General features: G+C 51.2%; 1 protein-coding gene across 1 annotated transcript; it reads left to right on the top strand.

Annotated features, from left to right (window-relative positions):
- The first annotated feature begins 395 nt into the window (after window positions 1-395).
- epor (erythropoietin receptor) lies at window positions 396-24,525 on the top strand. Its single transcript, XM_038785067.1, is given in 9 exon segments — window positions 396-623; window positions 7,314-7,449; window positions 9,824-10,002; window positions 12,169-12,320; window positions 13,642-13,795; window positions 16,623-16,710; window positions 19,280-19,367; window positions 22,060-22,266; window positions 22,268-24,525. Coding segments are annotated over 9 exon segments (1,716 nt in total). The 5' UTR covers window positions 396-523; the 3' UTR covers window positions 22,880-24,525.
- Window positions 24,526-25,524: the final 999 nt, after the last annotated feature.

The raw sequence follows: 25,524 nt of genomic DNA, 5'->3' as shown, positions 1-25,524 counted from the left end.
GGAGAATGTTCAAACTCCACACGGACAGTGACCCAGGGCCGGGATCCGAACCCACTTCATTGGAAAAATTAAATGAAAATTATATTTCTGGCTGCAGAAATTTGGCTTTGTACAAACTGGCTGCTGGCGATCCCTGTATCGGGGAACCGCGGCCACATTTCAACAGGCATTTCAGCGGCGTTGGGGTGGCGCTTTGGGACGTCCCGAGGTGGCGGGAGACGCAAATCCGTTCGACACAGGAGAAACAGGTTTGAAAAATGTAACGAATCACATTGGCTTCCAATTGAGACGAGAGCTGCCTCGTCCAATCACGTAGGCTTCACCGATGTAGGAGGGCGTTTAGGCTATTTTCCAAAGGACCTGGGTGACAGACTGGAAGTGGCGGTGCTCCTCCCGCCCCCTCCCCCACCAGATCGCGTAAGATTTGCAAAGCAGTTTCACGCTGGAGTGTGTTTACTAGTCTCACAACACTTGCAGGAACCAGCAGAGACACTTCACGATCACAATTGGAAAGCCTCACACCATGATTCATCCCTGCTGCCAGTGGAAAATAGGATCTTACCTCATTGTGTTAAGCGCCGCTGCTGTCTTTGAAGCAAGATCATTGAACTTGGAAGACAAAAGTAAGGCTTTTAAGGTTTATTACTCTGCCTGTGTGGACCCTCAGGTCAAGTTTTCATGCAGACTGGACTTGACATTTACAGACATTTTTAAGAACAGGCTCAAAGTGCTGAATTGCCTTCTTCAGCTCCATGTTTGAGTTTGCTTTGAAGGAAAAGATAATTTTGCTCATTCACGGCGAGATAAAGTTGGCTTTGTTCTGGGTGAAAGACGCGGGTTGCCTGATGCATTGAGCCTTCACGTGTCCTTGCTTCTCACCCGAGTGGGACAACTGACCTTTAGGGAGATTTACCTCATAAACGTTTTGATATCGTGACCCCAGAATTATATTGCTCATCTTCAAGCGCATTCCTGAATAATGAAACAACCTCACAATTCATTCATTTTTTGTTGTTGTTGACTGAATTGTGGCAATGTTTATCAAAGTGACTGAACTGGACGCGTATTTGGTGGAATTTATATCAAATGTTCGAATCGTTTATGAAAATTCTTGCGCTGAATGTGGGCTCGGCCCAGCATTTGAGCTGCCTTTCTTGAACCGCTGCAATCCGTGTGGTGTAGGTACACCCACTGTGCTGTTAGGGAAGGAGTTCCAGGATTTTGACCCAGCGACAGTGAAGCAACGGTGGATATATTTCCAAGCCAGCTGTGTGACTTGGAGGGGAATCTCTAGGCAGCGGTGTTCCCCATGTGTCGGCTGCCCTTGTCCTTCTGGATGGTGGGGGTTGTGGGTTTGCTAAGGAGCCTTGGTGAGTTCCTGCCATGCATCTATCTTGTAGATGGTACACACTGTGAACTGGCGGCGGAGGGAGCGAGTGTTTGAGGTGGTGGATGGGGTGCCAATCCCGGGCAGTGTTGAGCTTTCCGAGTGTTGTGGTGCTGCCCTCACCCAGGTAAATGGGGAGGATTCCATCACACTCTTGATCTGTGCCTTGTAGATTGTGGGCAGGCTTTGGGGAGTCAGGAGGTGAGTTACTCCAGCAGGATTCCTAGCCTCACCTGCTGGAGAAACACAGCGCAACGTTTTTATGGCTGCTCCGGTTCAGTTTCCCCAGGATATTGATGGTAGGGGATTTAGTGATGGTGATATTGAATGTCAAGGGGAGATGGTTAGATTCTCTCCAGTTGGAGATGGGCATGGCCCTTGTGCGAATGTCCCTTGCCCTTTAGCAGCCCAAGCAATTGTGTGGTACAGGCTGGGTGGATGAGAGGGTCTTTAATTGGATGATTGACAACTCTGTTAACCCTGCTGGGACTACCCCCTGCAGAAGAGGAGCCCAGATGCCCAGATCACCCTGGGGCACCATGAAGGCCTGGCTGGCCAGCCAGGGCAAGGGCATGGGTGAGGGGGGGGGGGGAGGGGGTGGAGGGCTTGGACCAAGAGGAGAAAGGGGCAAGTATAACTGCAGGAAAGAATGGTGCCTTCAGTTGGCCAAGGGGACCCACAGTGGAGGTTCCTCCTCCCCCTATAACCATCAAAAGTCAACACCAACCCAGGCAGCTAAAGCTGCCAAGCTTCCTGCATGGTGTTGGCCTTCTCCTACCATGGGTTAAATTAGCGGTGGTGGTGGGATGAGGCCTTTAAGTGGCTGTCAATTATCCATTTGATGGCCTCAATGGGCTCGAGGGTGGATGGGCTGCCCACACCTCCCCCGACCCCTATAAAGATTCAACCAGGGTTGGGGGCCGATGTGGAAACGGCAGAAATCCCCCTACTGGGGGAATTTAAGGATTGGTTAGGGGAAGGGGAAGAGGGGGTGTCTAGGTAGGGTGCACTTTCGGAGGGTCAGTGCAGACTCGATGGGCTGAATGGCCTCCTTCCGTGCTGATTGACTCCTTTGAAAGGGATAAAACATCCGATTGAAGTGCCTGAGATTCACAGTTAAGCCCCAGTCCAATCGAGCATGGTCCCGGCTTTGCCAATGAACCTGTTCCATTTGTTCGACCTTTTATTCATTTTATGCGGGTGAGCGCTTGGAAAACACAACTCCTCTCTCTCTCTCTTTTAATAAAAAATAGGACTTTGAGCCCAATTGTTTCGGCCGCCTCAGAGACACTGGGTTTGCAAAAACAGTTTTCCTTTGCGCTCAGGTAGCGCCAGATAACATTTCTTGAGCGCAAACATGGTGCACACTGTCTGCCCGCCTTGTTGTTTGTTACAGGGTTTACGAGCAGTGATGTTGGAAGCGCGCCTTATCTTTCCAAACATGTGTTGCAATTGATGGGGGCCAAGAACAGGCACTTGAGCAGAGTGGTGTAATTTACTGGTTCCACGAGGTGTGGTTGGGGAAGATTAGCATTCCGTCCCAGCTTCTTTCAGTAAAGCACGTAAACGAGCCACTAACATAAACAAGTTGTCCCCCCCACACAGCCTCTCGTGACTCAAGGTGTACCCTTGCATTTCAGGAGGGACGTTAAATCAAGGTCCCGTTTTGAACAGTTTATGTCCCCTTGTCGAAGGAACATAGAACATGGAACACAGAATTTGCAGTGCAGAAGGAGGCCGTTTGGCCCATCGAGTCTGCACCAACCCTTGGAAAGACCACTTAAGGCCAAACTTCCACCCTATCCCCGTAACCCCTCCTAATCTTTTTGGACAATAAGGGCAATGTAGCGTGGCCAATCAACCCAACCTGCACACCTTTGGACTGTGGGAGGAAACCGGAGCACCCGGAGTAAACCCACGCACACATGGGGAGAACGTGCAGACTCCGCACAGACAGCGACCCAAGCCGGGAATCAAACCTGGGACCTTGCAGCTGTGGAGCCACAGTGCTAACCACTGTGCTACCGTGCCGCCCCCCCACTGTGCTACCGTGCCGCGGAAAGGTACATTGGCACTGGAGGCAGCCCAGGGAAGGTTCACTAGTTTGACCCCGGGTATGGAGAGATTTGCTTGCGTGGAGAGGTTGAGTAGGTTGGGCCTGACCCTGGTTACATGCACGGGTTAATTGCGATACCCCCGCTCCTAGCAGGAGAACTCGTGCTCTACAAGGAGCACGAAGAAGGCAAACATTCCCACTCCGTAGGTTCCGTGGGGGGCATTCCAAAAACACATAGGATTCTCAGGGGGCCTGACAAGGTAGATGTTAAGAAATTGTTCCTTTCCCGTTGTGGGAGAGTCTAGGACCAGAGGGTATAATTTCACAGCAAGTTGTCGCCCATTTAAGACAGAGATGAGAAGGGTAGTGAATCTGTGGAATTCTTTACCACAGAGAGCTGTAGAGGCCGGGTCGTTGAGTATGTTCGAGGCTGAGAGAGACAGGTTTTTAATCAGTGAGGGAATCGAGGGTTATGGGGATAAGGCGGGAATGTGGAGTTGAGGATTATAGTATCAGATCAGTCATGATCTCATTGAATGGTGGAGCATAATCGAAGGGACGAATGGTCTGCTTCTGGCCCTATGTGTTATGGTCTTATGGCCCCCCTCACTGTTTTGAAGAGGTACAATTAAGTGGCGTCCTTCTTGATCTCCTATTATCCGGTCGCGGAAAGAAAACTCGGACAAAAATCATAGAACCGAATAATAGAATTGACAACGCAGAAGGAGGCCATTCGGCCCATCGAGTCTGCACCAGCCCTTGCAAAGAGCTGGAAGAAGGGGCGCTATCTACCCGAATGGGGTCAGAGTCCCGTAGCACGCACGATTAGCTGGGTGTTTCCCAGCGCTTGTGGCACCAAGAAACACCCCACTTATCTAATGTCCTTCCAGGTAGATTGGAGGTCTCAGCGCCAAACCCCCTGACAAGGCCGCACTTAGCCCCGTTTACTGCACTGAGGAGCTCAGCTCCTCTCCGACGCGACCCCCGAACCCATCCCAGCCCTCACCCACCATGAGGGGGTCTCTGGGCACCCAGGTGGCACTGCTAGAATGCCAGGGTGGCAGTGCCTGGTTAGCACTTTGCCCATGCACCTGGGGGCCTCCAATACCCTGGGCAACCAGCACTGAACGGCACCCGCCCCAGCTCCCCTGTGAAAGGCTGACTCATTGGGATTTTGATGGCGACACCCCCTGAATTGGCACCGTTCCCTGTCCCATTAAAGGTGGCGTGTGGGATAAATGTTAACTGTCATGTTCCCTGAACGGCAACAGTGACTTGACATCAGAAAGTACTTCACTGGGTGCCTTTAGGACAGAGATAGATAGGTTCTTGGTCAAGAAAGGGATCAGGGGGCAGCACGGTAGCACAGTGGTTAGCACGGCTGCCTCACGGCGCCGAGGTCCCAGGTTCGATCCCGGCCCTGGGTCACTGTCCGTGTGGAGTTTGCACGTTCTCCCCGTGTCTGCGTGGGTTTCGCCCCCACAACCCAAAGATGTGCAAGGTAGGTGGATTGGCCATGCTAAAATTTCCTCACCCCACACTCTACAAAGCGCCAATAAATTACAGTAGAACATTATTTTCTTTTTAAAAAAGAAATCGATGAGAATATACAAAGACTCGCTTGTTTCACCCCACCCCCCAGTTCTCCCCCGCCCCCAGTTTTTACCTGACTTCCGGATCAAAATCAGGAACTTGATTCATATGACCTGGGATAACTTTTAAAAAATAAAATCTTAGAGTATCCAATTCTGTTTTTTCCAATTTAAGGGCAATTTAGCGTAGCCAATCCACCTAGTCTGCACATCTTTTGGGTTGTGGGGGTGAAACCCACACAAACACGGGGAGAATGTGCAAACTCCACACGGACAGTGACCCAGAGCCGGGATCGAACCTGGGACCTCGGCGCCGTGAGGCAGCAGGGCTAACCCACTGCGCCACCGTGCTGCCCCAACCTGGGATAACTGAACCTCTTCCCAAAGAGGACCATTGTCAATCTCGAGCCACTTCTTTTTTTTTTTAATTTAGAGTACCCAATTATTTTTTCCAATTAAGGGGCAATTTTAGCGTGGCCAATCCACCTATCCTGCACATCTTTTGGGTTGTGGGGGTGAAACCCACGCAGACACGGGGAGAATGTGCAAACTCCTCACGGACAGTGACCCAGAGCCGGGATTCGAACCCGGGTCCTCAGCGCCGTAGGCAGCAATGCTAACCACTGTGCCACCGTGCTGCCCATCGAGCCACTTCTGACCGTCACAGTAACTAGCCTAAAATTAGCTTCAGGGTGTGCCTTTGTATATCACAGTAAGACGTCTTACAACACCAGGTTAAAGTCCAACAGGTTTGTTTCAAACGCTCGCTTTCGGAGCACTGCTCCTTCCTCAGGTCCTGAGGTCCTGACCTGAGGAAGGAGCTGCGCTCCGAAAGCTCGTGTTTGAAACAAACCTGTTGGACTTTAACCTGGTGTTGTAAGACTTCTTACTGTGCTCACCCCAGTCCAACGCCGGCATCTCCACATCATTTGTATATCACTGTCTGTCAAAGTGGACCCGATCTGTGGCTTCAAAGGTACTGGGCCAGGTTGGAGGTTAAATAGCACAGGCTAAAGACTAAAATTCCTGGAGTAGATATTGCGCGATTTCAGTTGGTAACCTGATCTCGGGCTTTTAGCGAGGATTTTAAACTGGAAAATCACCTCGCAGGGTGTTGATGTGTGAGCAATTAACAGGCCTGCATCAAATCACACTTACTGAGGTGGTAACATCGTTTATTTTAAATTGGGCAATTGCCTCAGTTAAAGTAAGAGAGCTACAAGTGAGAAATATCGTAGGATTATGACAGAAAGCTCCCAATTGGCGATTTTCACTGGAGCAGAGTGACGATGAATCCAATGGAGATTTGGTAACTTCTAGAAGGTTCAGAGAAAGTAAACAATAAAAGATTCTCCCTGTTATTTGGCACATCGCTGATAAGGGGGTACAAATTGAGGATAATTGCAGGAGAGTAATTGTTGGTTTTAGAAGGGAGGATTATCAGAAAATACTGAGGTTGGGAGTGTAACATTCCTCAAAAGGGAATCAGTTATGTAGTTGAAATGGAAAAATAATGAAAGGCTGTGGAAACAGGTCAGAGAGACTAAATTAAAATAGATAGACACTTGGTCGCACAGAGGTTGATTACGGCTGAAAAAAGAGACATGCTGTCGAAGCTTTTCATCATGCACTCATCAGGGCAGACGCAGGAATATCAAATTTCAAAGGGGGCCAGTTTTGAAATTTGGCATTCTTGGATCTTTCCTGGTGCAATCAAACCAAAAATCTTTGACAGTATGTCTCCTCTTTTCAGCATTAATAATGTGGATGGCTTCAGTTGTAAAGCCAGTACCAGCATAGGGCAATGGGCAATTGTGCTAATTGTCAACAGTCAACATTCGTCCAGCCCACCAGTACAAGTGTGTGTGGGACGTGGTGTTTATTTGTGTTGTGCTATTGGGAGAATTCCCTATCTTTTCTTCTAAAACTGCCATGGGATCTTTTACATCCTCATAGGGAAGACGTGACCTCAGTTTAATGTCTCATCGGAAAGACGACACCTCCAACAGTGCACCTCTATTCTGGAGGGATGATGGCTATCAATCAGTCAGCTCTCAGCCCCGTGGATTTTATAATCAGGGTGGGAATCATGGGGATAAGGCAGGAAAGTGGAGCCGAGGGCTGTCACTTCAGATCAGTCGTGGTCTCAATGAATGGCGGAGCAGGCACGATGGGCCGAATGGCTTACTCCTGCTCCCTATGTCTTGTGGGGGCAGCCAGCACTAACAGCTCTGGTTCAGTGTGACAGATGCAATCTCTCTTTTGATCCCCCCCCTAGTGCGTCTGGTCACGGCAGCGGGATCCGAACCGCTGAACTGCTTCACTCAAACGCTGGAAGACTTCCTCTGCTTCTGGGATGAAAGGAATGGGAGCCACACCAACGACTACAGATTGTTCTACCAGGACCTGCAAGGGTAGGTCAATTCCTGACTTTTTACATTTCATTTTACAAATGTGGATGGGTAAGGCCAGCATTTGTTGCTCATCCCTAAGTACCCTTCTCAAAAGAGCGTTTGGAATCCCTACAGTGCAGAAGGAGGCCATTCAGCCCATCGAGTCTGCTCCAGCCCTCTGAAAGAGCACTCTAGAACATAGAACATACAGTGCAGAAGGAGGCCATTTGGCCCATCGAGTCTGCACCGACCCATTTAAGCCCTCACTTCCATCCTATCCCCGTAACCCAATAACCCCTCCTAACCTTTTATGGTCACTAAGGGCAATTTATCATGGCCAATCCACCTAACCTGCACGTCTTTGGATTGTGGGAGGAAACCGGAGCACCCGGAGGAAACCCACGCACACACGGGGAGAACGTGCAGACTCCACACAGACAGAAACCCAGCGGGGAATCGAACCTGGGATCCTGGCGCCGTGAAGCCACAGTCCTAGTGACTTGTGCCCCCGTGCTGCCCAAGGCCCCCTTCCCATCCTAGGCCCCCTTCCCATCCTATCCCTGAAACCACATAACCCCACCTAACCTGCACAACTTTGACACTACACTAAGGGGCAATTTCTAGCACGGCCAATCTCCCTAACCTGCACATCTTTGTACATGGAGTCACATGTAGGCCAGACCAGGTAAGGACGGCAGATTTCCTTCACTTAAGGGCGTTAATGATCCAGATGGGTTTTTTTATGACAATCGGCTTTTTACACGGCGCCAAGGCCCAGCGCGCGTAAATGACGCAACGCCGCTCCTAGCCCCCTCGGGGGCGTGAGAATAGGGGGCTGGGAGCGAGCGCTTGCGTTTTACAACATCGACGTCGCTATATAAATGCAAGTTGTTGTTGTTATTGTATGGGACCGGGACACTCCGGTTTTCACTCCTGCGTCGGCACTTAGACTCCCGTTGGGAGAATTGCGCCCCCGGTTACTGTAAAATCCCGCACGGGACCTACGGAATGGGAATGCTTGTCTTCCCCGTGCTCCTGGCGGAGTACGTGCTGCCCCGCGAGGGGCTGGGGTATCTCAATTACCCGGTGTATATAAGGTCGGCCAGTAAGGCACCGGCCTCAGTTGAAACCTGGCACACATATCGTTTGCGTAAATAAACGTTTCCTTATTTTACTCGGTGTGGAGTCCCCAGGTCCTTATTAAAGTTACAACCTACCTCTTTGACCGGAAACATTTGTCCTGTTGTCCTAGCTTCTCCTGATGCGGCTTGGGGGGTGGGGGTGGGGATGGGGGGGTCAAGTTGTGTTGGCAAGTTGCCCTCCTGTGAAGCATCTTGGGAAGGCCTGTACTCTCTAGAGTTTAGAAGAATGACGGGAGATCAAATTAAGGGATGACAGGATGATAAAAGGTATGGAGAAAGTAGACGTGGAGCGGATACTTCCTCTTGTGGGGCATTCTAAAACGAGAGGTCATAGTCTCAGGATGAGAGGTAGCAAATTTAAAACAGAGGTCAGGAGAAACTACTTCTCCCAAAGGGTGGTGAATCTGTGGAATTCACTGCCCCAGGGTGCGGTGGATGCTGGGACAGTGAGTAAGTTTAAGGAGGAGTTAGACAGATGTTTTAATCGGAAACGGGTTGAAGGGTTACGGAGAACGGGCAGGACGGTGGAGTTAAGGCCAGGATGAGATCGGCCATGATCGAATGGCGGTGCAGACCCAATGTGCCGAATGGCCTAATTCTGCTCCGATAATCTTATGAGCTTGCATTTTACAACATCGAAGTCGCTATATAAATGCAAGTTGTTGTTGTTATTGTATGACCTGACACAAATACCGAATTAGCACAAGGCATAAGGGTTGACTGTAACCCTACCTCCCATTACCCATACCAGCCTCCCCGGACAGGCGCCAGAATGTGGCGACTAGGGGCTTTTCACAGTAACTTCATTGAAGCCTACTCGTGACAATAAGCGATTTTCATTTTCATTATAAACCTCGACGAGTAGGCGCGTTGAAATCGACCAGGTGACCCACCCACCCACCAAAGTCCCGGCCTTCAATTTTAAGCTGTTCTTATCATCGAATCATGGAAATTTACAGCATGGCAAGAGGCCACTCAGCCCATCGTGCCCATGCTGACCGGGAAGGATCTTTCAGGCTCTTGGTCCAACGGGTCCTCAAGTACAAATCTATGTCATTGTGTTAAACACCATGGGGGATTCTGCCTCTACCACACATTCAGGCGGTGAATTCAAGATCCCCGTCATGGGTGAAAACATTAGCCTTCAAAGCCCCTCTAGACCTCTTACTTCCTTACCCTTAATCTATTCCCGCTGGCTATGGACCTCTATCCACTCAACCCAGCTCTTTCTGCAATGTTTCATGATCCTACAGGGACGATGGGGAGAAGAAGGAATGTCCCCTATCCATGGAAAGGATTGGCAGGAACATGAGCCGATACATCTGTACATTCCCAACCAGGGATGTTTCTTTATTTGCTCCACTGGAGATCGAGGTGTCGCTGAACTCAAGTGTAATAATGAGCAGACAGGACGTCTACATCAACTATGTCGGTGAGTATACCTATGATGAATTCGTTAAGGCAGCGCTGATGGTTCAGTGGGTAGCACTCTCATCCCTGACTTACACCCTAGTGCAGTGCCGAGGGAGTGCTGCGCTGCCGGAAGTGCTGCCTTTCAGGTGAGATGCTAAAACCACTTGGATATAAGAGATTCCATGCAGCACGGTGGTGCAGTGCTTGGCACTGCTGCCTCACGGCGCCGAGGTCCCAGGTTCGATCCCGGCTCTGGGTCACACTGTCCGTGTGGAGTTTGCACATTCTCCCCGTGTTTGCGTGGGTTTCGCCCCCACAACCCAAAGATGTGCAGGGTAGGTGGATTGGCCACGCTAAATTACCCCTTAATTAGAAAGAAATTAATTGGGTACAATAAATTTTTTAAAAAAGGATATAATGTAAGAGATTCCGTGGAACTGATCGAAGAGCACCAGGAGAATTTTTTCTGATGACCCGGCCAAATCCCTCTCACAAGATCACAGATGCTCTGGTCGTTGTCACATTGCATTTTATGGGAGCTCACTGTGTTTCTTCCATTACAAGGATGTGTGCCTCACATATGCGTCATTGGCTGTAGAGCGCAGTGGAACACTGTGAGGTTGTGAAAGATAAGTAAAGAAGAGCAAGTCTTCCCTTCATAACATAGACCTCGATTTGCTTTGAAGGTCACAGTCATGTGGTTGAGTAAGAGTAAGAGAGGGGCAGCACCGTGGCCAAGTGGTTAGCATTGCTGCCTACGGCGCTGAGGACCCGGGTTCGATCCCGGCCCCGGGTCACTGTCCGTGTGGAGTTTGCACATTCTCCCCGTGTCTGCGTGGGTTTCGCCCCCACAACCCAAAGATGTGCAGGGTAGGTGGATTGGCCACGCTAAAATGTCCCTTAATTCGAAAAAATAATTGGGTACTCTAAATTTTAAAAGAACGAGTAAGAGAGAAGCCGCTGAATTATAATCAAACTTGCAGCTATCAACCCTCTTTAACATTAAGCTGTGCAGATAAAAGTTTAATGAATTACTTTTTGAAGTACGGTGACCTTTGCTTGGCCACAAATAAGGGTTAATCTGAATTTACTATGTTCCACAAATAGTAGAGCAATGAATGTTCTGCTAATCTATTCAATGTTTTTTAAAAATCTATTTTTCATAAATTTAGAGTACCCAATTCATTTTTTCCAATTAAGGGGCAATTTAACATGGCTGATCCACCTACCCTGTACATCTTTGGGTTATGGGGGTGAAACTCATGCAAACACGGGGAGAATGTGCAAACTCCACACAGACAGTGACCCAGAGCCGGGATCGAACCTGGGACCTCGGCGCCCTGAGGCAGCAGGGCTAATCTACTGCGCCACCATGCTGCCCCTGCTATTCAATGTTGACACCACTTGGGTGACTGTCTGTGTGGAGTCTGCACGTTCTCCCCGTGACTGCCTGGGTTTCCTCCGGGTGCTCCGGTTTCCTCCCCCAGTCCAATGATGAGCAGGTAAGGTGAATTGGCCAGGCTAAATATTGTCTCTTCGTGTCCAATGGTTAGGTGGGGTTACGGGGATAGGGCGGGGGAGTGGGTCCAGCTCCTTCAGAGGATCGGTGCAGACTCGATGGGCTGAATGGCCTCCTTCAGCACTGCAGGGATTCTACGATTGAGTGAGGACAGAAAGTCATAGAATCTTGACAGTGCAGAAGAAGGTTAGTCGGCCCCTCGAGTCTGTGCCAACCATCTGAAAGAGTAACCTACCTAGACCCACTCCCCCCGGCCTTTCCTTGTAAACCCGCACATTGATCATGGTCAATCCGCCCAACCTGCACATCTTCGGACTGTGGGTAGAAACCGGAGCACCCGGAGGAAACCCACGCGGACACTGGGAGAACGTGCAAACTCCACCCAGACAGAGACCCGAGCACCCTGGCTCCGCGAGGCAGCAGTGCTAACCACTGTGCCACCATGCCGCCCTTGCGGAGTCTTGGGAATTATCTGCTCTTCTTCAAACAGGAGCTTTGGGATGTGTCCGATCTGCTTGACCCTCCTTTAATGCCTCTTTTGACCACCGTCACCGTTCTGGTGGGCGGAACAGGCTTCCACTGCTGAATGGCCTCCTCCCATTCCCTCGTTCATATCGCGGGGCAAAAAAAAAAATCTCACTTCTGACGTCCCTTTTCTTTCCTCAGTTATTTTAGATCCGCCGTCTAACGTCACAGTACAGCGGGCTGAGAAACCCAACCAGCTCCATGTCCAGTGGTCAGCGCCTCGACTAAAAAACCTGGAAGACAGTATAATGTACGAAGTCAGCATCTCTTCAGTTGGTTCCAGTGTACAAAAGGTAACAGAAGCCACGTCTCATTGCCCGAGTAGTCTGGTTGATTGTGCTGATCGCCCCTTTAAGGGAAACACATCAGAGGAGGGTCGCCTGGGGGGACCAGTTGGAACCGAGCTTGGTCAATCAACCCGGGGGGGGGGGGGGGGGGGGTGGAGTCCCCTCTTAGGCAGAACACATCTGGAAGGCATCCAGAAGTCATGTAGGGGTCTGGGCAGCCGGTGTGCTGCTACTGGGCAGCCGGGGGACTGCTGGACTCTGCACAGTTTTTCTTACTCATAAATACCTTTCGGGGCGATGAAGTTTGTGAACGTGCATCGTTGCAAGTGGAAGGGGCTGCCTCACGAGTCCCAGTTCATCTCTCGATGTCGTTACTGAGAAGCTTGTGTAAAACCCTAGTTCAGCCTCGACTGGAGTGCTGTTTCTGGTTCTGGGCACCACACTTTAGGGAGGAGGTGAAGGCATTAGAGAGATGGTGCAGAAAGGATTTACAAGGCTGGTTCCAGGGATGAAGGATTTCAGTCAGGTGGATAGATCGGGGAAGCTGGGGCAGTCCCCCTCGGAGGACAGGAGGTTGAGAGCAAATTTGATCGAGATGTTCAAAACCATGAGGGGTCTGGACAGCATAGATTTTTTTTTTTTAAATTTAGATTACCCAATTATTTTTTCCAATTAAGGGGCAATTTAGCGTAGCCAATCCACCTACTCTGCACATTTTTTTGGGTTGCGGGGGCGAAACCCACGCAGACACGGGGAGAATGTGCAAACTCCACACGGACAGTGACCCAGAGCCGGGATTGAACCCGGGTCCTCAGCACCGCAGTCCCACCGCAGCCCCGGGACCTCAGCGCCGTGAGGCAGCTGTGCTAACCACTAGGCCACCGTGCTGCCCTCTGGACAGCATAGATGGGGAGAAACTCTCCGCACTGGTGGACAACCAGACAACACTGATTTAAGACGACTGCCAATGGAGAGAAGTTTGGGGGTTGGTTAATTTCCAACTGTGATCGAGGGAGCAGGGGCCGTGAAGAAGTAAATATAGTTGTTTGGGAGATCAGTGACTGCTCGTGATTCGCGTGGGGAATTGTAACAGAGGGTTTTAACAAAAGAAAATGGTTGCGGCCACTTACAGCAGTGCGGCCTCCAGGGCCGGAGGTGGGGATTATCCAGTCATCTCCATTCTAGTCAGGAATAGTCCTGTTGCGCTGTGTAACCATCGGATGTTTTGTCGCTATGCCAATATCTGAGCCCCGCAAAATTGCTGAACTAATCCTGAACGTGGCCACCATGCAACATGTATCAATATTACCTTCTATCATCTATGTAGGTGGAGACCATCAAAAAGAAGACGGAATGCATCTTCGTGAAGCTCAAATCGCAGACTGAGTACCTTGTCAGTGTCCGGGCAAAGCCTGATGGAGTCGCTATCGATGGCTACTGGACTATATGGTCCAGGCCTGTGTCCGCCGTGACGGGCTCAGGTATGTGAATTCCCTCTGTGTTTTCTGACCAGGCATTAGTTCACCTTTTGCGGAATGAGGGGCGAAATTCTCCCAAAACGGGAGAAATCGTCAAACTGCCGTAAAACCCGGGCGGGTTTTACGGCATCGCGCCCCAGAATCGGTCCCCCGTCGGGGCTAGCAGCCCGACGTCGGAGGCTCCGACAAGTCGGGCTTAACGAAAATCGTTAAGCCCGCTTGTCGGACTTAGCGCCGGCTGACGCGTCATATGACGTCAGCCGCGCATGCGCAGGTGGGAAGACTCCACCCGCGCATGCGCGGGTGACGTCATCGCGTTTTTGCGCGAAACCCGCGCATGCGCGGTCCGGGTTGCCCCTCAGCCGCCCCGCGTATTGATACTGCGGGGCGGCGGAAGGACAAATAGTGCGCGGGCATCGGGCCCGCTGCCCGCGATCGGTGCCCACCGATCGCGGGCCCATGGCACCCTTGGCACGGCCGTGGTACTGCCGTGCCAATCGGTGCCATGGTTATTTTTTTCCAGGTAGTCACGACGTTTTTACGAACGGCAGGACCAGGTGTGTTTGCCGTTCGTAAAAAGGTCGTAAAGGGCTGGGACTTCGGCCCTTCTAACAGCTGTGAATCGCTGCCGGCCGTAAAAAAAACGGCGGCAGCGATTCGTGTCGGGATTTCGGCGGGGGGGTGGGAGAATAGCGGGAGGGCGTCAAAAATGTCGGGAAGGCCCTCCCGCTATTCTCCCACCCGTCGTGGGGGGGGGGAGAATTTCGCCCGAGATCTTTGGGGAGGGGGATTTCTCTAATCCAAGTATATTACCTACCATGGCGACGAGAAATAAGAAACCATTGGGAAGATTCGCATTGGAAGCTGATGACAAATATATATATTTTTAAAATTTAGAGTACCCAATTTTTTTTTTCCAATTAAGGAGCAATTTAGCCTGGCCGATCCACCTAGCCTGCACATCTTTGGGTTGTGGGGGTGAAACCCACGCAGACACGGGGAGAACGTGCAAACTCCACACGGACAGTGACCCAGGGCCGGGATTCGAACCCGGGTCCTCAGCACCGCAGTCCCAGTGTTTTTTTCTGTCATAGAATTTACAGTGCAGAAGGAGGCCATTCGGCCCATCGAGTCTGCACCGGCTCTTGGAAAGAGCACCCTACCCAAGGTCAACACCTCCACTTTATCCCCATAACCCAGTAACCCCACCCAACACTAAGGGCAATTTTGGACACTAAGGGGCAATTTATCATGGCCAATCCACCTAACCCACACATCTTTGGACTGTGGGAGGAAACCGGAGCACCCGGAGGAAACCCATGCACACACGGGGAGGATGTGCAGACTCCGCACAGACAGTGACCCAGCCGGGAATCGAACCTGGGACCCTGGAGCTGTGAAGCAATTGTGCTAACCACTGTGCTACCGTGCTGCCCTTGTTATCCACATGCCGCCCACCTGATGACAAATATTGGGAATTTTGGAGATGGATGTGCTTCAGCCAATTCTAGTTCCTCCACCCGGTGTAAATACAAGAGGTTGCCCCCCCTGCCCCACGCATGGAGTCCACCCATTTCTAAAACTATTCCGGGTTCCTACTGCCCACAGTCGTGCCCCAGAAACCAAGCCCACGTTCTCTTGTGACATGAAATGGAATTATGCAGAGCTCTATAGGAGTGTAACAGACCATTCAGGTCAATGCCAGTATTGATACATACACGTGAAGAAGAGTTGATGTTGGGGGTTTACCTCTGTGTTCCTTGGTCCCACTGACTCAGTTTATCTTGAATTATTCTGCCAAATATACCTTTTCCACACCCTATTTTTTTAGGATGTACCCATTTTGCCAACTGCATTCCAATCTGTCGCTGATGCTAATTCCTAGGCAGTTGGTGAAGTATGAAACTAGACGCTGGCACTTCCCTTGATGTTGGGTTTATTGACAGAATTCAGCATCTGCTTCCGGCCCACTGTCCCAGCAGTCTCTCTTTATACGTGCTCTAAGTACGTCATTAAACAGTGCCCTTTTTAGAGGCTCTTCACTGCTCTGATATCAGGGCTTTTTGCCTTGATGGCCAAACATACTAACTGGATTCTGTTCACCGGGTGAACAGTGCCGGCCCTAGGGTTGCTGGCGCCCCGGGCAAGCTGAACTTCGGCGCCCTTTGGGGGGGGGGGGCCGGGGGGGAGGCCCCGGGGGGGGGGGGGGGGGCCGGGGGGGGGGGGGCGGGGGCGGGTCCGGGGAGGGGGGCGGGGGCGGGGGGGGGGGGGGGGGGGGTGGCAGGGGGGGGGGGGGCGGAGGTGGCCCGAGGGGGGGGGGGCCGGAGTGACCACCGCCGAGCCTGGATCCATCCGCCATGTTTGTGCGGGGCGGCCTGAGGGAGGGCGGCCACCGCGCATGCGCTGGTTGGCACCGGCCCAACTGCGCATGCGCGATACCCGAGTCTTTTACGCGGCGCCCCTCGCACATGGCGCCCCGGGCGACTGCCCGAGCCGGCCCTGCGGGTGAGTCTTGATGTTCTCAAATAAATCATCTGTTCTGCTCAGGCCGCAGCAGAACTGGGAACAAAAAGATGTTCCACTCAAATTGCTCATGCGACTTTGGAGCAGTGAGAGAGTGGGGCAGAGAGAGAGAGCGAGTGAAGAAGAGAGCGAGAGAGTGGAGGAGAGAGTGGGAGAGTGTTGGAGGGAGAGGGCGCGGGAGAGAGTGTTGAAAAACACATTCCTTGAGTGGTTCTCCCTGAATTGCTGTGGGGGTGGGGGGGGGGGGGGTGTTGTAGAGAGATCCCTGCAAGATCTTGCTAAATGTGTGTACTTTTCTGTTCGCCAGACCTGGATCCGTTGACTCTAAGCTTGTCTTTGGCCCTCATCATGATCGGAATGTTGCTGTTTCTGACCATCCTCATGACCTACCGCAGGTATGCCACTTTCTGCCCCAACTCTGGCCCAAGTGAAAGGGAAGAATTAAGAATTGACTGCATGGCGACAAAGGGCCCGTGGCTCTGTTAGATTCAGCAGGTTGTAGGTTCAAGACCCACTCCAGTGACTTTAACACAAACCTGGGAAGGCACAGTTTACAGCGAGGTATTGCACTGTCGGAGGGGCTGCCTTTCAGATGAAGTGGGCGGGATTTTCCTGCCCCTACCCGCGAGGATGGAGACAGCTCGCCATTGGCTGCTGCCGGAGTCTTCCAGCACTGCCGGTGTCTGCGGCATTTTGCGTGGCTCGCGTGGCTCGCGTGCCCCACTGCTGGGGAGCCCGCCACGGTGGGATGGGGGGGGGGGGGTCGTCTTCAGCCCTCCGTCTGCTCGTGATGGATGTAAAAGACGCCATGATGCTATTTTAAAGAAGGAGGGTGGCCCTGGTCAATATTCGTCTCTCGGGGAAGGGGGGGGGGGGGGGGGGGGGGGGGGGGGGGTGCGCGCGGGGGAGGGCGTGGGGAGGTTTTTTCCAGGGGGGACTTGTGGTGTTATAATTTAAAATGTAATAGGGGTAAATGTTTGTATCGAAAAATTTCAATAAAATTATTTAAAAAAAAAAAAATATTCGTCTCTCGGTCAACATCACTAAACCACATTATCTGATCATCATCACATTGCTGTTTGTGGGATTGTGCTGTGCGCAAATCGGCTGCAGCGTTTCCTACACTGTGACTACACTACTTAACTGATTGTACTAATCTCTCAGGGTCATCAAAGATAATATGCAACATGTACTTTCTCCAATAATAATTTAGGGAGCGGCTTATAATCTTTTGTGAAGAAGTGGCAGAATCATGAAGTTCACAGCAGTGGCTAAAAATTCAAACCATCACTATGGCCCCCGCACCCCAGATTATAACTGTCGCTACCCCCCCCCCCCCCCCCCCCCCCCCCCCCCCCCCCCCCCCCCCCCCCTTTACTCTGGAATACAAATTCCTGGGCTGGTTACTCTAGTTGGTTAGTTCGATATCCTCCTAGTCCTGGGTGCGGCACAATTAAGTTTCTCCATTGGGTCCTGTCTTGTACCGTGGCTTGTGCCTCGAGCATGGTTACACCATGGAAGGAATATTTAAGGAGCAGTCAATGGAGTAAAATGAAGTTGACTGAATGTTTTTTGTTTTTTTGTTTTTTTAAATAAATTTAGAGTACCCAATTAATTTTTTTTTACAATTAAGGGGCAATTTAGCATGGCCAATCCACCTAACCTGCACATCTTTGGGTTGTGGGGGCGAAACCCACGCAGACACGGGGAGAATGTGCAACAGTTGACTGAATGTTAACTGTAACCTTGAAAATTGGGACTGATATTTTTGCCCCGGTGTGGGGTGGAGGCGGGGGCACAGTTTTGCCCGCAATTTAGCGTGGCCAATCCACCTAACCTGCACATCTTTGGATACCAAAGGGCAATTTAGCGTGGCCAATCCACCTAACCTGCACATAAGAACATAAGATAAGAACATAAGAACTAGGAGCAGGAGTAGGCCATCTGGCCCCTCGAGCCTGCTCCGCCATTCAATTAGATCATGGCTGATCTTTTGTGGACTCAGCTCCACTTTCCGGCCCGAACACCATAACCCTTAATCCCTTTATTCTTCAAAAAACTATCTATCTTTACCTTAAAAACATGTAATGAAGGAGCCTCAACTGCTTCACTGGGCAAGGAATTCCATAGATTCACAACCCTTTGGGTGAAGAAGTTCCTCCTAAACTCAGTCCTAAATCTACTTCCCCTTATTTTGAGGCAATGCCCCCTAGTTCTGCTGTCACCCGCCAGTGGAACAACCTGCCTGCATATATCCTATCTATTCCCTTCATAATTTTAAATGTTTCTATAAGGGTCTTTGGGTTGTGGGGGTGAAACCCACGCAGACACGGGGAGAATGTGCAACAGTTGACTGAATGTTAACTGGAACCTTGAAAATTGGGACTGATATTTTTGCCCCGGTGTGGGGTGGAGGCGGGGGCACAGTTTTGCCCGCCGGTGGTAAGTTGCCAACTGGGGGTGAGTTAAAGGCCAAATAAGGGCAAGTGTTAGGGGATTTTCCACTTGGCCTGTAGGTCCACATGACGTCAGGAGTCGACCAACTGCCTTCAGGTGGCCTACTGCCGGGCAGGCTGGGCAGCCAGGAGGTCTTTGAGGCCCCACCATCCACCCTGTCTAGCTGGCTTTTGCACCTTCTCCCTGTGTCTACGTGGGTTTCCTCCCACAATCCCAAAGATGTGCAGGTTAGGTGGATTGACCATGATAAATTGCCCCATTAGTGTGCAAAGTGCCGGTTAGGTAGGGTTACCGGGATAGGGAGGGTAATTGGGCCCAGGTAGGATGCTCTTTTGGAGTGATGGTGCGGATTCAATGGGCCGAATGGCCTCCTTCTGCACTGTAGGGATTCCATGGATTACGCACATTGATGTACTTCATTTGATGATCACAAAGAAACACAGTAAAACCCTTTGGTAGTGTGTCTGTCTCGCTTCAACACCAACTGGATCTTTTATTCATTTACAGGGTGATAAAGGAAAAGATTTGGCCTCTGGTACCCTCTCCTGAGAACATGTTCGATGGATTGTTCACCGTGTATAGAGGGAACTTCCAGGTAAAACACGGCTTTATAAAGCACATTGTAGTGTCTTACTAACTTTCTGATCCAACCCTTAAATATTTGAGAACCTTTCTTGTGAAGAGTCATATTAGAATTTGGTTCAATGACCACATTCAGTACTCCTGATTTAGTTTGGCGTCACTGGTACCGCCAGGAGCAGAAGCTTTCGGAATCCTGGGAAGGGGAGGGAAGGTGTAGTTTGTCACGATGCTCCGAACACCAGGCGGGTGGGCTGGCACCCGATGCTGCCCGCCCAGCCAGAGGGCCGGGATCACCAGAGTCTCGGCAACGCCAGTGGGGAAAGGCGGAGGGCAGGTCCAAGAACTCGCGGGAGCCTCAAAATGGGGGTGAAAGGCATTAATTACATTTTCTTTTTTTTTTAAATCGGGGCCAAGCAGGAAGGCCCCTCCTAGCCTATCAGACGGGAGACCCTTCCGGCGGCGACCTTTGCGCCGCTGGATCTAACCTTTGCTGCCGGCGCCACTTCCTTTGTTGGCATAACAACGCCCTCCCCTCCCCCCCCCCCCCCCCCACCAGCCTACTCAACCGCCGCAGGGAGAACCCCCATTCTATTGAGTGGCGGTGTTGTGGGGGTGCGATGTAGGGGCGATTGGGCAGGTGAGGTGGGATGCGAGGGTGGTGAGGGGTGGGTGAAGTAGGGGGAGGGGGGAGGCTCAGGGGAGGGACTGCACTGGCCCAAGCAAACAGCTGACGAGCCCACTAATATGCCCCTAATTGGAGCCTCAATTATTGGAATTGTAGGAGAGCAAGGACCTTCTCCTCGGTGTCCTGGCCAATATTTGCCCCTCAACCAAGATCCCCAAAACAGATTGCCCTGCTCATGATCACATTGCTGTTGGTGGGAACTTGCTGCGCACAAATTGATTGCTGCGTTTCCTACGTCATAATTAGGGGCCGACACTTAAAATTAACCATAAAGCTCTTGGGGCATCCTGTGGATGTAAAAGGTGTTAGATAAATGCAGGCCCTTTCATACCAGGAGAGGCCTACATCTGAGATGATGTCTTGGGTAAAGAGGTGCGGAGAGGTACCTTGGAGTAGAAACATACAGCACAGAAAGAGGCTCTTCGGCCCATCGTGTCTGTGCCAGCCATCAAGCACCCATCTATTCTCATCCCATTTTCCAGCAGTTGGCCCAGAGCCTTGTACGCTCTGGCATTTCAAGCACTCATCCAAATGCTTCTTAAATGTTGTGAGGGTTCCTGCCTCGAGCACCCTTTCAGGCAGCGAGTTCCAGATTCCCACCGCCCTCTGGTGTTCCTCCAATCCCCTCTAAATCTATGCCCCTTGGGCGTGACAGTAGCACAGTGGTTAGCACTGTTGCTTCACTGCGCCAGGGTCCCAGGTTCGATTCCCAGCTTGGGTCCCTGTCTGTGCGGAGTCTGCACGTTCTCCCTGTGTCTGCGTGGCTTTCCTCCGGGCGCTCCGGTTTCCTCCCACAAGTTCTGAAAGACGTGCTTGTTAGGTGAATTGGACATTCTGAATTCTCCCTCCGAACAGGCGCCGGAATGTGGCGACTCGGGGATTGTCACAGTAACTTCACTGCAGTGTATATGTAAAGCTACTTGTGATGATAAAGGTTATTAGATTATTATTACTAAGGGAAAAAGTTTCTTCCTATCTATGCCCCTCATAATTTAAAAAAACCTCAGGGCAGCACAGTGGCACAGTGGTTAGCACTGCTGCCTCACTGCACCGAGGTCCCGGGTTCGATCCCGGCTCTGGGTCACTGGCCGTGTGGAGTTTGCACATTCTCCCCGTGTTTGCGTGGGTTTCACCCCCACAACACAAAAGATGTGCAGGGTAGGTGGATTGGCCACGCTAAATTGCCCCTTAATTGGGAAAAATTAATTGGATACTCTAAATTAAAAAAAACAATTTAAGAAAACCTCAATAAGGTTCCCCCCTCAGCCTTCTCTGCTGCACGATGAAGCCTATCCGGCCTCTCTTCATAGTGGAAGTGCTCTAGCCCAGGCAACAACCCGGTGAATCTCCTCTGCACTCTCTCCAGTGCAACCACCTCCTTCCTTTTTTTTTTAAATTTAGAATATCCAATTCATTTTTTCCAATTAAGGGGCAATTTAGCGTGGCCAATCCACCTAACCTGCACATCTTTGGGTTGTGGGGGTGAAACCCACGCAGACACGGGGAGAATGTGCAAACTCCTCACAGACAGTGACCCAGGGCCGGGATTCGAACCTGGGTCCTCAGCGCCGTAGTCTCACCTGTCAGACTCTGGGGTTTCTGCCGATTTCAGTATTATGGACTTTCAGTCACGCAGGAACACAGCCGACACAGGCCACGGTGCCGCCCTACCACCTCCTTCCTATAGTGTGACGACCAGAACTAGTTGTGGCCTAACCAGCATTTTATACAGCTCCATCATAACCTCCCTGCTCTTATATTCTATACCTTGGCTAATAAAGGCAGGTATCCCATATGTCTCCTGAAGCACTTTATCCACCTGTACTGCTGCTTTCAGGGATCTGTGGGCAGGCATCCCAAGGTTCCTCTGGTCCTCTGTAACTTGAGTAACTGTTGGAAGAGGGAACCAGGTGGGGAGGGGGAAAGTAGGTGCCTTCTTCTGAAGTACCTTCTGTCCTCACCAGAACCTGTCTGCCGGTCTCCGGTGCTAAGGGTAACAATCTCACTTTGTACTTTGCAGGAATGGCTGGGCCGAAGCAGTGCGCATATTTTGTGGAACCTGCAGTTCTTCAGCAGCGAAGAGCCAGCCACCGCCCTGGAGATCATGTCCGAGATAAAGACGTTTCCACCAGACCTGGCCAAGGTGAAACATCAGGAAATCTTCCTGGACGAGCAAAGCTTCCTGGTCTCGCGATCTGACACGTTTAAGCTGCAGGGGGGGGGCCCTGATGGACGGAGGCAAGCCACCCGCCGGAGCGCAAGTAGCGCCAAACAACCGAGACGTCTATGTTGTCTTGAATCAGAATTTCCTGCCGGGCGGCACCTCTCTGTCCGACGCCCGCTGTCTCACCCCGGGCAGCAACGACGTCTCGGACGAGGAGATGCCCCTGCAACTGTTGTTTGAGAGCCCCAGAACGAGTTCTCGACGGGACTGGTCTTCCGCCCAAGAGGAGGATTCCTTGTGGGACGCCTCGATGTCACGTCAGTCATCAGTGTCGCGTCAGTCGTCGCTGTCTAGCGGGATAGAGCAAGGAAGCCCAGTGACACTGGCACATTTTGACTACGCCAAGCGCGGCCCGGGCGGGCAGTTGCTTTATTTGAGTCCACGGGGGTTTAAGCTGGAGCGAAACAGGAATCACCCTTACCTTCACATGTCAGACTCTGGGGTTTCTGCCGATTTCAGTATTATGGACTTTCAGTCACGCAGGAACACAGCCGACACAGGCATTTACGCAAACCTTTGTAGGAGGGAAGATCTCCCAGACTGCCTACAGGCCTCCAATTCAGAATCACCTGCGTTCACACCTTTCGTGAGTGAGGGAAAGCTGAACTGCAGCTAAATCCGTATTGGCAGAGACTTAGCGTAATTTATTCCATCGCCTGCTTCGTTGGAGCTGAAAGGGCGAAGCAAGCAAACCCATCGATGTGCAGGGTCAATACCTTAACGTGCCGCACACCAATCTGAGGATCAGCCGGCAGCAGGATCTGGGTCAGGACCACACGCCCTGAACACCCCCCCCCCCACCCCAACAAAACCGAGTTACTCGACTCCAGAAGATTTGACGCCGAGGCAGCGATTTGGGAGACGGAGGGGGGGGGGAACTGATTGTGAAGGATCAGTTCTTCCCGAGTGAGAACATCGCTCTTATTCCGCGAGGAACTTGAGGACGTCCGAGGCGAGGCCCCGTGTGCCCATGGGGAGGAGGAGGAGGAGGAGAGAGGTGACGAGGACGGCAGACGGGCAACGACAGAAGAAGCGACAGAACACCGAGCCAAACATTAGCCACTTATGTCTAGCACAACAATTGCTCTCTCTCTCCAAATTACAGCGCATGAGTTTGCATGAGCCGTGACGTTAAGATGTGAATTTCTACCTGTTTTTTTTGTGGTGTGTGAAGACTAAAGTTGAGACTGGCTATGACTAAGGTTAAGACTAAGGCTAGGAAATTGAAATTTGCCTCGAAACAACGCAATGTTTAGAGATTTACCATAGAGGTATGCAAGGACTCCGACCCATTATGCCAGAGTAGGTGAACTTAAAGAGAGTCATAATATCTCTGCATATAAACATAATAAGAAGCTGTGACAAAGATCTTCCTATTAATTCAAAGCCCCTATTGATTCACTGGGGTTCACCAAGTACCTTAGGCCATACTGATCATGAAGGCCCCCCAAGTGTCAGTGCAGATTGTAGAACATCAGCTGGTTTCAGTTGAAGTGATGGTAAGGACGGTATAATTAGCCTCAAGGTGACTCCATTGTGCCTGCGGTGGTGCCCTTGCTTCTGAGTTAGACAGTCACAGGTTCAAGTCCCAGTGCCGAACTAAGCAACTGGGCGGCACGTTGGCACAGTGGCTGGCACCGCTGCCTCACAGCGCCAGGGACCCGGGCTCAATTCCCAACCTCGGGTGACTACGTGAAGTTCACACCCGTTCTCCCCCGTTGTCTGCGTGGGGTTTCCTCCGGGTGCTCTGGTTTCCTCCCACAATCCAAAGATGGTGCGGGTTAGGTGGATTGGCCGAGCTGAATTGCCCCTTGTTGTCCAAAGATGTATAGCTACAGGTTCAGGGGGTTATTGGGATAGGGCGAGGAAGTGGGCTTGGGTGGAGTGCTCTTTCGGAAGGGTCGGTGCGGACTCGATGGGCCGAATGGCCTCCCTCTGCACTGGAGGGATTCTATCATCCTAAGACCTTAAACCGAGTCCCTTTCTGCTCTCTCGTGTGGATGTCAAAGGTCCTGTGCTCTATTTTGAGGATGAGTGGATGGATTATCCCCGGTGTCCTGACCAATATTCATCCTTCAATTAATATCACAAAGGGAGATTATCTGGTCCTTGTTCTGTTGCTGTGGGAGGTTATTGTGCGCAATTGGACTGAATTGAACAAAGATGGCAACACTTCAAAAATTATTTAGCCGGGCAGCACGGTGGCCTAGTGGTTAGCACAACCGCCTCACGGCGCTGAGGTCCCAGGTTCGATCCCGGCTCTGGATCACTGTCCGTGTGGAGTTTGCACATTCTCCCCGTGTCTGCGTGGGTTTCGCCCCTTCAACCCAAAAATGTGCAGAGTAGGTGGATTGGCCACGCTAAATTGCCCCTTAATTGGAAAAAATAATTGGGTACTCTAAATTTATAAAAAAAAAAATTATTTAGCCAGCTGTAAGAACACTTTGGGGACTTACTGGAGATGTGAAATGTGCCACACAAATGCAACTCTCCCTTTCGGTGATCCTGGGCTAGGGAAGGGGGCAGATTGGTTCGGCTCTCTGGACTTGAGTGGATTGTGCTAGGGCGCCGAGGCTCACACTCCACTGCGACGGACGCTGGCGTCTTGCGGCCAGTCACGACGGCCCACCAAAAATACGAACGAGGACCAATCGGATGAGGGACTGAAGGTTTGCCAAGAGCCATGCCTTCAGGATAGGAAGGAAGGACTAAAGGTTAGCAAGGAACGCCCTTTGAATGGCCTGGGGACAATCGAATTTGTGGGTAAACCACACAGCTTATCAGTTTTAAACGTGCTGTCACATTGATGACTAAACAGGATCAGCACCAGAGTCTGCGCTGGTGGATAGAGAAGGGAGAATGAACGGTGCATTCTTCAATCACAACACACCCACACAAGCTAGTGACAAAGGACTTTGTGGGGTAGACCGTGACTTCGTCCAATGTGTCATTTCTTTTCTTGTTGGACTCCCATTACACTTGGGTTTTTTAATATTAATACAGATGGTAACAGACGGCACTGGTGGTTAGCACTGTTGCCTCACGGCGACGGGGTCCTTTGCAGTGACATTAAGTTGCTGCTACTGTTTTCATGGGGGGGAGTTCAAAGTATCAAAATTGGGAACAGATTTCACTGGGTCGCCTTTATTAATTTTTAAAACATAAATTTAAAGTGCCCAATTAAAAAAAAAATTCAATTAAGGGACAATTTAGCGTGGCCAATCCTGCGCACCTTTGGGGTTGTGGGGGGCGAAACCCACG

Source organism: Scyliorhinus canicula, chromosome 25 (genome assembly GCF_902713615.1).
Source record: "Scyliorhinus canicula chromosome 25, sScyCan1.1, whole genome shotgun sequence".
NCBI lineage: Eukaryota > Metazoa > Chordata > Chondrichthyes > Carcharhiniformes > Scyliorhinidae > Scyliorhinus > Scyliorhinus canicula.
Note: the sequence above shows the minus strand (reverse complement) of the source record. Positions and strands in the feature narration are given on the sequence as shown.